We start from the raw sequence: 16,982 nt of genomic DNA on the forward strand, positions 1-16,982 counted from the left end.
ACATGGTTAAACGTCTATGATTGTTAAACGATGATAATACAAGTAATTTGTCAAAGATAATAAATATCGCACGTAATTGTTTGAAGATTACACGCAATGTGTTTAGACTTCGACTATTAGCCGATAACAATCAACAAATATGTATTAGTTTAACAATTATGCCCACTGTTTAGACAAGCTCATAGTATGTTGTTGGTATTAGTTGTCTAGAATTATATTAGTCCAAAGGTTACTAATAACTTATCAGGTACGTTTAAAGTTTGGACAATAATCAAGTTTTAATGACAACATTATATTTCATACAGTGTTTTGATTGTATCGTCTAGACACTTGCGATTATTTGTTATTCGTATTGGGTGTCATGAGATGTAGTACTTATATAATGATACTAAGTACTTTGGCACCGGATAATATGCTGTGTCGGTTTAATAATTGTGATGCAAAGTACCAAGATAAGAGTCAGTTTGGTGACGATACTGATTGTTTTATTATGTGATAGGTTGATAATGATATAATGCTTAATATATGGTAGATTAATAGTGATTATAATTGGAAATGTTTAGAGATACAGCTTGATATTGTTATATCATTTTATAATTCTACATATCTAGACATACAATTTGACACTGTAACGATTCTAAATGGATAGGCATGACGATGTTTGATGTTGTTAAAATTTTAAATATCTAGACATACAGTTTAATATTATAATTCTAAATGTGTAGATCTGTAATTTGATATCGCTATGTAGTTAAGTGAAAAAAAAAGATTAGACAGTTTAAAAATATTTTTAGATTAAAAAATCCGAGACGTAAGAGCTTTTCATCTGTGGGTCTGTTACATGTATTTTCATTGCACTTGTTGAGTTTGTATGCAGTGAAATCACATTCGGTAAGAATAGCAAGAACTAGACAAAAGAAATCGATTTCCAAAATTCTAGAAACGTGTGTGTTTGTTTTTTATAGCAAAGCCACGTCGGGTTATTTGCTGAGTCCAAGTCTAGAAGAACCTGCCTACAAAAACAAGCCAATATTACAATACTTTTCGTCGAAATACTAAGAGAACTGAACAGCTTGCAGAAATAGGAAAATAAAATATAAAACAAACAAATAGTTTTGACAAAAAAAGACAATTTTACAATTTTGTTGATCATTTACAACAAGAAAAACTCTAAATTTTGATGTGTTAAAATTATAAATAAAAAAAGCATCTATGAAATGTTGCTTTAAGACAGTCGTTATTTTTCTTGCAAATATGTTTTGTTGTTTGTTTTTTTTTCAAAACGTAAAGAGATACTGAACAGGCTACCTGTTCCCCGCCAGTACCGCAGGGTGGCTTTGTTATAAGAAACACACACACAGACACCTACTGTTAGGAACTATAAATATTTACAGTTTCTCTTCAATTAGACCCCCATTACCACAGCAGTATGTCTATGGACTTACGATGTTAGAAGCCTGGTTTCGATACTCGTTATGGGCATAGAACAGATAGTCCATTACGTAGCTGTTTGCTCAACTACAAATAAACAATAATAAACTCTTCGATCTCAAGCACTTCAAGATCCCAAACATTTCGTTGTACGCGTTCGGCATAAACATTTATTTTATACAAGCTCTAAAACCCTAAAAACGACAATAAATATTTAGAATCAAAGAACAACAACCAACATTCTTAGCCATAAATCAATACCAAGAAAATAATTTTTTATACCAAACATGACCGTTTTCAGCAGTGCCGACGTGAAAACTAGGTAGATGGCATACAAGGAAGCTGTGTGAAGAAAGGCAAAAATGTAAACGTTTCTCCAGACAATCCTAAGTTTTGAAAAACCCTTTTTCTTCTCTGGAATGTTATTTTCCATTACCGTTGCAGTGTCTGGAATGTTTCTTTCCATTACCGTTTCAGGAGATTGATCTGAAGCCAGCCTAAAAAGAAAAACATATCTATTAAAACTTAAACTGAAACTTTTCTTTAATCAGGGAAATGATTTGAAATCACACATTTTATTATAAATGTTTAAGCTGTTTCTTCTAATATTTTAAAATTATATGACAGTCCAAAGGTATAACAGTTACTATACATTTATGATGTTTATGAATCACATATTGTGTGATAAATTAATAGTATTACAATTACACTTGCCGCAATAACCAGCTATGATTAACAACTTATACAAGCAACTGTTAGTTGCGACACTATAAATACTATTATAATGTACTAACTGATTCATAACGATACGTTTACAGGTTTGCAATAAAAGATTGAAATAATTTATCGTAAGAAGTACCCCGGTGGCCAGCTGTAATTTTACGGACTTGCTACACTAAAATTCGGAGCTCGAGTTCCCGCGATGGGCACATTGAATGCAGCCCATTATGTAGTTTTAAACGAATAATAAAAAAAATTCATAGTGAAAATCTCTGCAGTCTTGGTGAGAAATCAAATTTTAAAAAATCAATAGAAAGATTCATTCAAATATATCTGTTACATTTAAAACAATACATTTTAATTGTTATTTTATATTTACTTTTTCTCTAACTAATGCAGTTCGATTCATTCAACTCAGCGAATATCCAACCTGTTGTTTAATCTTGTCGAAGGTTGATGTTAAAAATTACAATTCACATGAATGGGTATTGATGTGTTTGTGGTTGTATTTTTGATTCAGATCGATTGATTATTAAGTTTCTCTCTACCTCAGTTGAGAGCGTGAGTTTGTATTTTCCTGCATTCTGCTGCAGTATACAGCACTAATCGATTTAGATGACGTGTAAGAGCTTATGGGTCTCGTCCTTAGCTAGTCGTCAACTTTCATTATCTGTACCGGTAATCCTGGTTTGCCAAGTGTGTTCTGACTCGTTCTGTATATTGTAGCTCTTTTGCGGATAGCAGCGCCGACTTTCTCTAGCTATTCAACAATCGCGACAATCAAACAGATTGTTCTGGGTCAGTTTCTGGTAAAAGAGAGATTGGAAGAACTCAAGAATGATCTCATACTTTTCTATAAATCAGTTTAAAAATTATTAATAGTGACGGTTATTAAGCAGTAGGAAACACATTTTGTTCCCATAAAAAGAACAACAACTAAAATGTTAAGTACTGTTCGCATTATTACTAACATACGCCAACTAAGTATGTTCTAAGTATTAGAACCTAAACCCCTACTAAATTTCAAATTCTTTGCCCACCATCCTCTCATTCAGAAAAGGTTTAACATTTTTATGAAGTGATAAGCCCTAAGGAATGATTTTAGTGGGGATTTGGTACTATGCAATGGTAAACAACTATGGATGCTTTCCATGTAAAACTGAAGTCTACGAGAGGAAGTCATCACGCCGTTGCTTGCTGTAGAAATAAATTCAGTGAGGTCTCAACACACATGACATTTAAGAAAAACGGTAAACTGTAAGAGACTGGTGCAAGAAAGGGGTATAGCGGGTTTTGCTTTAAATGCAGCGCCCTTGTCTAGATGGTTCATCATTGCCCATGAAAGCTTAGTCGTCACTACTTGCACAAAGGTAAAGGGTAGTTTATGGTTGACTCAGATGTTTCGCAAGGAGATTGGTCTACGTTGTATACAACGAAATGAAGGAGAAGTCAAATGCCATCAAATAGCCCACAACAAATCCATCTGTTTCGAATGTTGAGTTGATGGCACTCACCGTCATTGACCAGCAGAGGTTACCATAGACCATGTTTCTGTGATTGATGTAGAAATCAAACCAATGAAACAGTTTGTGGAAAACACGCTATATTAAAATATCCCAGGATGATTGGACTAGCTTGACATCATGGAGTTTTCATCTGTAAGCATTAACATCAAATCAATAGCTAATTAGTGATAAAACTGTGACTATCAATAGCGTGGGTCTTTAAGCCGTCTTGTAGTAGTTGCACAAACAATAGATTTATCTGAAGAAAGTTTACATACACGAGTTTTTTACAGTTACATATTATCTTTCACATTCTAATGATACTAAATATGTATCTTGGATAGCACTAGATAACAAAATTTTTACTTTTTCTTGTTCCTGGGCAGAAAGTGTTATTTCCCAATTTTTTATGCCTAAAGTAAATGGAAAAGACCTATTTTTCTTTTCAAACTTTGCTTTTGTGACCTGGGTAATTAAATTTTCAAATTTACCCATTTTCCAGAACATTTCAGGTGGACTCAGTGCTGAATAGCTGATAGAGAATTTTCTCGAACTTATAAGAATTTTCAAGAACAATCTCTAGAATGTTGTAGAACTTACGAGAATTTTCAAGAACCTTTTAGACTTTTTAAAACTTTCCATAGTAATATATATATATATAGGGGCTCACCACTTACCACTTCAGTTCTGTTCAGTTCTACCTGCCTAACTGAACACATATATACCTATCTGATTTTATCAGAGATGGCATCAAGAAGCTGGAAGCATTATTCAGACGCATCTGCTCTGTATGTGGCCAATTTATCAAGACAAGAGCGAAAAAGTACTCTGTGACAGCATCTGCTAAAATGTGTGAAGCCTACAAGGCATATTTCGGCATGCCTGTTGGGATCAAGACAAACTCTAAGCACCTCATATTACCTGCAAGCACTGCAAAAAACTCTAGAAGGTAAGACGGACAATTTTTACTTGCTTGAATAGTAAGATTTTATATTATACAAATTTTAGACCTTTTAAAATTTAGATGTCTTTTTTTTTTAATTTCCAACAGTATAGAAAAAATATCACATATAAAATATTTTGCATGAACCTCTTACACATTAGTTGTGAATGAAATAAATTTATTATTAATAATAACAATTTTATTTTGCTCTTTTGCAGGATGGTACAGAGAGGAAAAGAGAGTCATGAATTTCGCTATTCCAAAAATTTGGCATGATCCCACTGACCACTACAACAATTGCTACTTTTTCATGGTGGACCCTTTCAAACATCGAGCTGGCAAGAATGCATCTGCTATCGTGTATCCGGGTCTTCCATCATCCATCGCTCCAGTGCCATACTGCCCTGAGCTCTCTGTACCCACTCCGCTAGAGAGAAAGCAGCCATCTCGAAAAACTACTCACTTCTAAACGTTTTTGTTCACTTTTGTATAACTTTAGTGTAAATACATGTAAATCTTGATTCATATGTTGTTTTATTGAGATCTTATGTAAATGAAAATTTGCCTGTTTTTACATAGAAAATAGGTTAATATCTAAATTTCATTATACAGGTCACCAAAGCAACGTTTGATAGAAATAATGGCAATTTTCTGTACTTTTAAAACATAAGCAATTAAGAAATAACACATACTATCCAGGAACAAAATTTGTGTTACACAGTGTAGTGGATGACATGACTGTTATATAAATGGTTAGGCAAAGAGGTGCTACTGGCTTTGGAGAACTAAATCTGGAAAGATTATGGAACTGTTCATAGCTTGGACAGTGTATGACATAACTGTTATACAAATGGTCGGGCAAAGAGGTGCTACTAGCCTTGAAGAATTTGCTAAGTTGATCTTTAGGTAAATATCCCGCCTACAGAGATTAGATATCGACTTTTGATCGTTATAATAAAAAAACCAAAGTATTCAAGCATGCACTAGATTATCACTATGATGTGCAACAGTAACGCAAAATAAGTCTAGGCATTGTCGTTTTAGCAATTTCTAAAAATACGTTTACTCGTATACTACGAATACAAAAAGTTGTGTATGTTATGATTAATTATTGTTATAAGTATGTGTGTGTATTATTTGAATATAAATATCAGCAAGTTAAGTTACAAAACACAGCCAGTATAAAGTCACGGTGAAGCGGAATGTATCAGTACTATATTTTTTTACATAGCAAGGTAGTGCGATAGCATCTACAATTTATCGTTTTCCAAGATAGGAATATTCTTTACAACTAATATCACTGGAAAACTAAAAAAAAAAAAAAAGGAGTAGGAGCAACACAAGAATGATCTACAACAAGTCTTAACATCGTCGTGATATGCAAGGAGTAACGAGTAAGCATACTATAAAAACATGATGCTCTGCTCATGTCGCCAACGGATTTTCGTGTGTTCAGAATGTTGAAACGAACACCACGAAACTGTAGATTGATTGTGGAAAGCATCAGGGAAGAATGTTGTGTTTTGGGTATAACAATGTTACAAAAGGGCCTTTTGCAATAGAAACTACGCTGCAGGGCTATAGCCAACATTCTTAGTTATCAGACAGAGCATGACAGAATGTAGCGACTTTGAGGTAACGAGATAGTAAGACTCCAAAGTCAGTTTCATATAATACATGCAACCTCTTTATTGTAGTTGCACAATTAGAAGTAGATCCTAAATGTTGCAGTTATATGAATATTTAAACTATTAATATTCAAAGATGCTCAGTTTTTCAGTCGTAAGGGTGTTATAATTTAACGGTCAGAGCAGCCCAAGAGTTAGTCGTAGGTAATACTGCCCAATTGTTTTCTTTCTAGTCTATCACTTCAAAGTTAGAGACGGCTGAAATTCAACAAGTGAATAAAACGACTAATATATTACAATTGATAACCGCACAAACAGAAATAAGTTAAACATTGCCGTGTTAACAATCTCATAGGCATTTGTATCAGTACAACAATAAATACATATAAATATAGCTGTGTTAGTGTTTTTACACTTTTAATATTACACGTTCACAATGATAAATATATTTATTATGTATAATTATTATCTACAATGTAGCTATAATATTCCAATAGTCCGTCCTTATGTTATTGACATTTTAAGATTCTATCTACATATTTTGGGGTGGAATAAACTTAGAAGTTAGAATCTGTAGAAATAAGTTTAAAAAATATCAAAAATATCCCACAAATGTAGAAAAAATGTCGCTTCTCTTTTTATTGTTTAAAATACCAAATTAAGATGTCTCTGACGTCTCTGTCCATACATTTAGATTAAGTTCTAAACAACAGTAGTGTCCGTACATTTAGATTCGGTTATAAACAATAGTAAAGCGTTCGTATACTCATGTTCAGTTCTAAGCAGTGATGGATTATCACATGTATAGTTTTAACTATACTTATATGGTATTCATTAGAAAAACGACATTCTTTGTCACGTGGCTAAAGTTACTATTCTTAACACAGCAAGGTATTTATTTATTGTTTTTCATATCCCAGTAGTAATGCTGATAGTTTCTCCTGCTTTTTGGTTAATTTCTGTTGTCATTTTCAAAAACTGTTGTTAGGAGAAGTCAACTAAGTTGTACAAAAAAGGTTAAACATATTTTGCAAGTTGCTTTACTAAACACAGGGAGATAGCTGAATTCTAACGTAGTGAGATAACAGCTGAGCATTTTTTAAACAGTGGCTTTCACTACTTTGTAATTTATACGATTATTTTAACCAATATCTTTAATTTTCAACTAACTTATTTTTATTATATTTTCTTTAATTTTAAATAGAAAATAATTAGTACCTTGAAGTTAAACGTATCTATGGTATACGTTAGGATATATACTCATTCAATTCGATTTTTCAGTAAAGACAAACTGATATAAATAGTTTGGGGAGTGTATATAGACTAAATGTTTGTATATGTTGCTTTACGATAATTAATAAATGTTTTTTTTTTTTAATTTCGCGCAAAGCTACTCGAGGGCTATCTGTGCTAGCCGTCCCTAATTTAGCAGTGTAAGACTAGAGGGAAGGCAGCTAGTCATCACCACCCACCGCCAACTCTTGGGCTACTCTTTTACCAACGAATAGTGGGATTGACCGTCACATTATAATGCCCACACGGCCGAAAGGACAAGCATGTTTGGTGCAACCGGGGTTCGAACCCGCGATCCTCAGATTAATTGATAAATGACTATTTTTGTATCTGGAATTTTGTTACTTTTTATTTATTTATTCTATTATGACAAATGCCCTCAGTTTTCTTTGATAAAGAGAAATCAAGGTAATTTGATTTGGTTAAGTATAAAGCTACACAAAGAGCTTCGTCCACTACGGGTAGTAAAATATAATTTTTATCGTTGTCAACTTATAGACTTACTATTGAATCACTAGAGGGCTACCATGATTAGACTCTTACAGAACATAGTTACGTAATAGGAGATAAAGTAGCTAATTTCAAACCTTTCAAAAACTACTTAAAAATATACAATGCAGATAGAAGTGTGAAAAAAATTGCATTTTTATCAAATATGATGAGAACTATGCCTACCATACCCGCATTCGAACTTTATACTGAGAGAAAGATAATTAAAGAGTTTACTGGTATAAAGAAATGAAGATCTTTTTTTTCATGTTTCTTTAAAATTATTGAAAAACTTATTTGACGATCATTCTGATGTAAATCACAAATCACGCCTTAAACTATGTCTCAAACTATGACTGTCAATTTTATAATTTTATCGCGATTTAAAAAAATAAAATTATGTTTTCCGCTTTTGTTCGATTTTTTTTTACACTTTCTGTAAATACAGAAGCATCCAAAGCCAAAATTTTGTAAAATGCTATCAGGATTGGCTTTAAATCGATAATGAAATTAATTTGAAACTAACGTTAACAGAACCAAAAGCTAACAAAACACCCATTAACGTTGTTTATACTTAATTTTCTCTTCAGTATAAGGTTGAAATATTTTAAAGGTTTGTTTTCATAGATAATATCGTGAATAGATTATACTAAGCTCTTTTACCTTAATTTAGTTTATCAATATTAAGTAATAAAATTAACTCACATTTCCGACGTGGTTGCTGCCTTGCTTGCCTAATACGAAGTACGTTCTCTGAAGAGCTACGTCACCAAATGGATCTTGCCGACAGGAACGTTCCACTGTGACTCAGTATCAGATGAGGTAGCCTTGTGTTGAGTTTTTGTGTTTTCACTGGTTCAGAACTAGTGGTGAGATCAAATAAAAAAGCCTATTTTGTAAGGAAGACACACGTTTATACAGGTACGAAGCGCCAATGAAACAAAACTAGATAATCGACCTGTAATTGATTAAGCTAATCTACATAGATACACTTTAGTAACAATTATTTTCTTAGAAGCAGTAAAAAAATTAAACCATAGACCGTTTCATTTCTGCCATGATTACAGTGACTGAGTTGGTCACAAGTTTTTTAAAGTTGATGTTTAGACACGAAAAGAAAAAAAAAACTATACGCGCAATCAATACTTTAACGTATAATTTTCGCTTCTGTCTGACCCTCTGTATCGATTTTGTCCAAGTGAAAAATAAAAATACAACGTTGATTACGACGCAATGAAATACGTTGGAAAGTATAACCGTTGGCTGTAGACAAGTTCTATTGTAAAACATCTTTGTCTCTCCTCATACAATTTTTAAGTGAAGCCTGCGATGGTGGCGTGATGGTAGCGTGGCCTCGTGGCGTGACACTCAATATCGTTGACTCTCCTTTCCACGGACGAAGATGATTTGACTCCTTTGTAAGTATAATTTTTGAGAAACTTCTGCAAAACAAAAAAACGAACAGTAATGCACTGCTTGGGTAGTGAGTTGTAAGAATTGAATTTTATTAAATAATTTTAGAAAAATTATTTTTTGTTTTTTTCCCTGTGTAAGTGAGAAAATTTCGCTGCTCGAAACTTGCTACAGAGGAGAAAGACGTAATATGACTTCTCGATCGTTACGGCCTTTCATGAAAGAAAATTCGTCTTTAAAAATATTTGTTTGGATTGACTAGAAACTGAATTATGTTAAGTCGTATTAACTAAGTCTTTTATACCTTCACATTATGTTATAGTAAGTAAAGACTTAATTATTCATCTATACATAACTGCAATTGAATTTTATGTATATTGAAAGTTTTAATTCATAGTGTTCAGAAAACTATTAATAAAAACACTCTAGTATTCTATATTTTTAAATTATATATATGTGTGTGTGTGTATTCTTTTTTCCTTTTTGTTTTAGTCTATGAATAAAATCGTAAATCGATGAATGTTTCTAAGGGCGTTATGGATTATTTGTAGGAAACACTGTATCTGCTAAGAAATGAAGATATTTATATCGATATTTAATCAATGTTATCATAAAAGTGTTTTTTTTATTTTTGTTAAATTATAAGATTATTTAAGACACACTTATTCAATAATTAGGGTTATCGTAAAAGTTTGTTTTTTATTTCTGTTCTGTTCAGTTATAAGATTATCTATTTAAAATACACCTATTTGATAATTAAGGTTATCATAAAAGTTTGCTTTTTATTTCTGTTCAATTATAATATTATCTGTTTAAGATACACTTATTTAATAATTAAGGTTATCATAAAAGTTTGTTTTTATTTCTGTTCAATTATAAGATTATCTATTTAAGATATACTTATTCAATAATTAAGGTTATCATAAAAGTTGTAAACAAATCACTGAATCATGATATTTTTATTCTAACTTAGTTTCAGTTGTAGGTGCTCACATTTTTTATATTTTTAATTTCATTACATTCTAAATTACAACAGGTTATAGGATGCTGTAGATTAGCTTTCTGGGTAGTGAACTCTTTTAATTTAATTTCGCTCTGTAAGAATAGACAACCAAATATAAGAAACTCAGCTTATCCATAGAAACCACTTAATCCGGCTTAACTAGCCCTGAAATAATCAAGTATGGTGTAGAAATGGTTATTCTTTAAAGTTATATGGGTCGGTTATCGTGCCAAGTTTTCTTGGCACCATCTCTGACCCTTAGCAAGCCCTGTTCATGTAGGAAATTAAAGTAGTATTTATTGTGTTAAATTCAATTTATCCTCATTTGGTTTGTCTTTACCTTTAAATTAATAGAGGACGTTGTACATAAATACCCTTTCAATATTCTTTTAGTTCTATAAATTAACAATTAGGTGGCCTTAGTTTATGCTATATCTAAAGTATAAGTTAATCGAGAAAAGGTACTTAGTATTAATCTCCCCAGTGTGCAGTAGCTGTATGATTCTCGTAATAAATTGGTTTTCGTTCAAACTTTATTGTAAATGATTTGGCGAACTATGGAGGGGGTCTTTCGAGCAGTGTTTGTAGATCTAAGTATTTATGAAAAAAAAAAGATGAACCAGATTTTTATTAGACCTTTGACGTCATTCCACATTTCAGATTTTCTCTTTCTTGCTACAGGCCTAATTTAATCTAATCACTGTGAGAGCAGTCAACCATTAAAATGATAAAAAATGTCAAATGTATGCGACACAGTTTTCAGAATAATATCTACCAGCCTAATTTATCAGCATTTTTCCTAGCTATAGCTTGAAATCAGTGAGAAACTTTACAATGAGATTATAATTTTAACTGCTAATGAATTATAATTATAAGCGATTTTAATTTCAGGCACATAGATTGGGAAATGCTAGAGTCAAACCAAGAGGGAGAAAGGTTTTTGGAAATCGTTGAGGATGGTTTTATTGTCCAAATATTCAAGGAACTTACTAGAACAATGCTATTTTAGATTTATTGTTAACTTCAAATATAGAAATGATCAATAGGGTTGAAACTGAGGAACATCTGGGTGAAAATTATCATTCTTTCATTAAGTTTGATGTTTTATTGCATATGAATGTAAGAAATAATGATATTCTTGTGACAAGTTTCTAAAACAAAAATTCTGAAGGATCGCGACAAGAATTATCTGTTGTGAACAGCTAAGTTATTTGGAAACACTGATCAGATGTGGAATGTTTTTGAAGGTAAATTTTTAAATATTCAAGGTAAATAGATTCCTTATAGAAAGAAAAGGATAGCTGCAAGTAAAAAATACTAGATTGGCTTACAAAGAATTTAAGAGATAAAATCGAAGAAAAGCATTATAAATTTAAGATCATTAAATTAACTGGTATGACAGAAGACTTAGAATATCATAGAAGATCAAGAAAGTTGGTGAAACGAACTTACTATCATGTATTTATTTTATTATCCATGATGAATTCTTAGAAAGCATTTGACGAGGTGTCACATAAAAGGCTTGCGAAAATTGTCTCTATAGGTATGGAGGATAAGTTAGAAATTTGGAGAAGAGTGGCCGGATAGAAGAAAGCAGATGTTGTTACAAATGGAGTTCAGTCAAACTTGAGTAACGTCACAAATGGAGTACCTCATGGCTCACTCCTAGGGTCTTTGCTGTTTTTCATTTACATCAGTGATATAGATGGAGAAATAGTTGATAAGTTACTTAAATGTGCAAATGATATTAAAGTCTTGGATGTTACTAACTATAAAGAGGATACTTCTGGTTTACAAAATGATTTAGATCATCTGGTGAGTTGGGCAAGTGAATGATAGATGGGTTTTAGTCATAATAAATGCAAGACAATACATGTGGGTTATCATATTTGAACTACAAGTATAATTTGGATAGGAATAACCTTATAACCTTGATATAATAGTTGTTCAGTCTCTAAAGTCAAGCAAACAGTGTGCTGTTATCCGTAGTAGGATTTAAAATTGTATCTACAGAAATATTGAATACAAGTCTAAAGAAAATATAATTTCATCGTGCAGGTCACTCCTTGGGCCACATTTGAAATATTATGTTGAGTTTTGAGATCTTAATCTTAGGAAGGGTTTGCTTCTTTGAAATTAAACACAAAACTACACAATAGACTTTCTATGCTCTGCCTACCACGGGCATCTAAACCCGGTTTCTAGTGTTGGAAATCCGCAGACATAACACTGTGCTACTGGGAAACCTTTAGGGAGGGAGTTGAATGGTTGTATAGGGTACAGAGAAGGGTGTTTGGGATGGAGAGGACGGAATCTTTTAAATTGTCTTCTCTTGAAAAAAAGAAGAGTTAAGGGGATCTGATTGTTTAATATTGTAACTAGAACTGATGGTGTTGGTGCAATAACTTTTTCATGTTTAACATTGGGGAAAGTAGGACGAAGAGACACAAACATAATTTTTAGCAAGGTAGAAGTCATCCTCAGCTAAAACAGTTTAACTTTTCTAACAGAGTGGTTGGCCTTTAGAATGAGTGGACTTCGTATAATTTAGAGGCAGTAAACTGAAGTGAATTTAAGAAAGAGTTTGCTAAGTACATGAATTATAAGAACTCCCTTTAAGATTTTTAAACTTTATTTATTAATAGCTTTAGTTTAGTTTAGAGAACAGAACAGCCGAGATGAACCAATAGGCCCCATGTTATCCCAAAACGTTATATTATATGTTATGTTAAAAAATAACAGAACTTTTAATGTTTTTACTGCCTTTTTCTTCTAATCTGAAATACATACCAAACTGCTGCTTTTCATAGGATGAAAGGGTGATTCGATGTGTTGAGGAACTTAAGAACAAAAATATTTCAGTATTAGGTAAAACCTCAGACTTGGGTATTACCTTAGACTTGGCCAATAGTTAAAGTGCTCTTACGGCAGTGTTACTCCAATTTCCAACTGTTTTAGTCACTATAGTGCCTGTAAATAAGGTGCATTGAAAGAACTTTGCATAGTTCTCTTAATACGACTAACTGTCTCTGAAGTGAGTCTATGCACGTGTGAGGGTCAGCAGATATCACCTGACATGCTTATCTGAACAGTAAAACTAAGTTGTCTCTAAAGCGAATTTTGTATTGTTTAACGGCTTTTAATGTGTTTGAAATACGTTTCTGTATATATATATATATATCATCTAGTAGACAACTGTTTGCTTGAAAAAAAATTCAAACAAAACTACACCTTACACAAGGTTTTTGTACTTGAAGGTCTGAATATATATTTAGGAAGATTCTGTGTTTGAAGTGAGTATCTATATTTTAATACTATGTTTGAAATGAGTGTTTATGTTCTGATACTGTTTTTGAAATGAATATCTATGTTTTGGCAGTATGTTTGAAGTAAGTATATGTTTTATAATACTATATTTGAAATGAGTATCTGTATTCTGAAAATGTTTTTCAAGCGACTTCATTACTTTTCATTCAAGTGCTATTTTACACGTGTAAGTCACGTCTCAAAGCTAAATTACGCTTTGTCAATTCATCTTTAAACCACGGTTTAAAGAGAAAAAGAGCTGTATCTTAATTATTGTAAATAACATTTTTTCAGAATTCCATAAATCATTTTAAAAAGAACAAATCGGTATTTTCTAATTGAAATGAGAGATTAGCAGAAAAAATTATAACTGGTCATAAACTACGAATTAAAGTAGAAAGTTGAAATCCTTTCAAAACCTTGTGTGCTGTTAATATAGATCGTTAGTAAATCAGGTAATATAAATATACTCAAAATAAGCACTTAAGGCATTCATAAATAACATTATAATTCCACATTAATCCAGTATTTGAAATATAAAAACAAAAATAAAATAATTTCTATCTGTTTAGCATATCTTTTACTTGTTTAAAGATTCAATAAACCAAACTTTAATGAAAATAAGACAACCACATACGTTTTATCTTAATATTCAAATCAAATTTTGTTTTCTTTAGTCCGAATGTATAATCGTTCTTTTATTTAGTGTCAGGGTGAAAGAAAATGCGAACAATAGATGACGAAAATCACATGAGAAAACCGTGTTCATTATTTTATTCGGATATAAAATAGTCTAATAACTTCATAGATAATTGAACAATTGTATTTTTCTAAGCTTTAATAACAAGTTAAACAAGTTGTAATCAGCCTCTCGTTATTCGGTTTTCAACGTCCTTATGCGAGAGTTTGTTGCACATGTTAGTTTGTATTTATATTACGTGATGGTGCTTGAGGCTGACTAATCAAACAATGAACTAATAACTACTGCACAAACACTATTATTATCAAGCTCGAATGGGTTATCAGAATTGTTTTCCTTGTTATATGCTTTGATCAATAAAAACTACTATAACTATTAAGGACACTTAATACAAAGTACATTAGTTAAACAACAACCTACAATTGTTTTAGATTTGAAGCAGGATTCATATGAACAAGAAAGTGGTGAACTGACCATTGTGCCTTCGTGCCATGGCACAGTAGTCCCTGGCCCGGCATGACTAGGTGGTTAAGGCACTCGACTCGTAATCTGAGGGTCGCGGGTTCGAATCCTCGTCATACCAAACATGCTCGCCCTTTTAGACGGGAGGCTTTATAATGTGAAGGTCAATCCCACTATTCGTTGGTAAAAGAATAGTCCAAGAGTTGGCGGTGGGTGATGATGACTAGTTGCCTACCCTCTTGTCTTACACTGCTAAATTAGGGGCGGCTAGCGTACATAGTCCTCGTGTAGCTTTGCGTAAAATTTAAAACAGACATATTGACTCTCTTGGGCAACTTTTATGACCTCTCTCTCCTCTACGTAACAAAATATTTGAAAGAATGCTTGTACTACTTGATTTTAACTCCCTTTTAACGTATTTTAACAAGAAGTATATTGTATTCTGGTTTATTTCAATTTTTCACTTAATTGTCATAAAACTTTGTAGCTGTGTTTTCTAAAGAAATATCTTCCACCAAACTGCATTAGGACAACTGATTTGCTATTATAAACTTATTACGTAGTATAGATTTAAAAGAAAAAATGCTTCACAGTTTATTTTACTGAAGGAGCTAATAGATAATATATATTAAAAATTTAATATTCTTTTGGCTCTTCTAAGAAATTTATAAACCTGGTTAAAAATGTGTGAATTATACACGTATTTAGGCTTATAAGAAACTTAACGTGTATATCATGGTTTATTTTCCTGGAGATGGTGAAAATAACACCAATCAATGTACAGTTTTTAAAGTTTTTAACGTATATTTTCACGTTTTACAAATATATTATCGTGCAAGTAAAAACAACGATGTCTCATTTGACTAATTTGGGCCTCAACTCATAATGAAATGCAAAGGACCCCGAAAAGAGCTCAGTCCGACTCTGGTATGAGCTATGACCACCAATCAAATGTTAAAGAAATAAACTGTGTCCAACAGTATCATGAAGTTTTACATTCTAACCTGGTTTGTTCTGAATTTCGTGCAAAGCTACACGAGGTCTATCTGTGCTAGCTATTCTTAACTTAGCAGTGTGAGACTAGAGGGAAGGCAGCTAGTCATCACCACCAACTCTTGGGCTACTCTTTTACCAACGAGTAGTGGGATTGACCATCACATTATAACGCCTTCACAGCAGAAAGGGCGAGCATGTTTGATGTGATAGGTATTCGAACTCGCGACCCTCCAACTACGAGTTGAGTGGCTTAACCACCTGGCCATGCCGGGCCGATTTTGATCTGTATATCTACTGTGCTTTAATGTACTCAACAACACGTTGTAAAAACAACAATATTTACCCATACAGAGATACGATATTACTGAAAACAATCAAGTTATAAAAACACACACATTCATACATATATATATACTTAAGACTATGGTGAGGGCAAAACGCGATTTTGTCGATTTATTTCACAATTTGTTTGTTACAACGTTAAGACGTTGACGTGACACTCAACAGCAGCAACGGTTTGTTTAATTTAGCTCTTGGGAGAATTTTTTGGGTAAGTCTACGTAAATGTAAACTTACGATTAAAATTATTGAGCCTTTTTATCTATACAAATTAAAACGTATGTAGTGTTCCTTGGCATCAACCTATGTTTGTTTAACATAAACATGTCTTACCAGTTGGAGGATAAAATAGCAAGAAAGTTTTTATAGTTTGTCTTTTTAATATTGAACTATTACCTTCACATACCCTTATCCTAACTCTCCAAATATCTTAATAATATCCTATGAAAGGAGTTCCTAGTTTACAAATGGGCGTAAAGTTAGAGGAAACTTATACGTGTATTATTTGACGACTTTGTGTTTGATATTTCATCCAAGATGGCGAGTGGGGAACTCTCTTCTGAGAATCCAGAAAGTTAAACTTAAGTGTAATTATTATATAAGCATTTCTTAACTAGTTAAGAGAGCGTTTTTAAAGAGTACAAACTGTAATTAGTAAGTTTTATTCAATATGTGAATGTCTGCACGATCACAGGTATCAAAGTCCGGTGTTTAACGTTACATATCCGCAGACTTTCCACTGTACCACTGAGGG

General features: G+C 32.4%; 1 protein-coding gene across 8 annotated transcripts in view; it reads right to left on the reverse strand.

The window, feature by feature from the left end:
* Nucleotides 1-9,301, reverse strand: part of LOC143255933 (acyl-CoA Delta-9 desaturase-like) — a 29,030-nt gene extending 19,729 nt beyond the window's left edge. The window contains exons 1-4 of one of the 8 annotated variants that reach the window (XM_076512371.1): nucleotides 8,715-8,995; nucleotides 4,886-5,026; nucleotides 2,700-2,957; nucleotides 1,714-1,928 (exon numbers count right to left, since the gene is read on the reverse strand). In XM_076512371.1, coding sequence (XP_076368486.1) covers nucleotides 1,714-1,928; nucleotides 2,700-2,734 — 250 coding nt within the window. In that variant the 5' untranslated portion in view covers nucleotides 2,735-2,957; nucleotides 4,886-5,026; nucleotides 8,715-8,995. Of the gene's footprint in view, nucleotides 1-1,713; nucleotides 1,929-2,699; nucleotides 2,958-3,665; nucleotides 3,685-4,333; nucleotides 4,599-4,885; nucleotides 5,027-8,714; nucleotides 8,996-9,155 lie in introns of those variants that run through there. The other 7 variants (XM_076512373.1, XM_076512369.1, XM_076512376.1 and 4 more) reach the window with 7 other exon arrangements.
* Between the last annotated feature and the right edge of the window lie 7,681 nt (nucleotides 9,302-16,982).

This window comes from Tachypleus tridentatus, chromosome 7, assembly GCF_004210375.1.
Source record: "Tachypleus tridentatus isolate NWPU-2018 chromosome 7, ASM421037v1, whole genome shotgun sequence".
NCBI classification, from domain to species: Eukaryota; Metazoa; Arthropoda; class Merostomata; order Xiphosura; family Limulidae; genus Tachypleus; species Tachypleus tridentatus.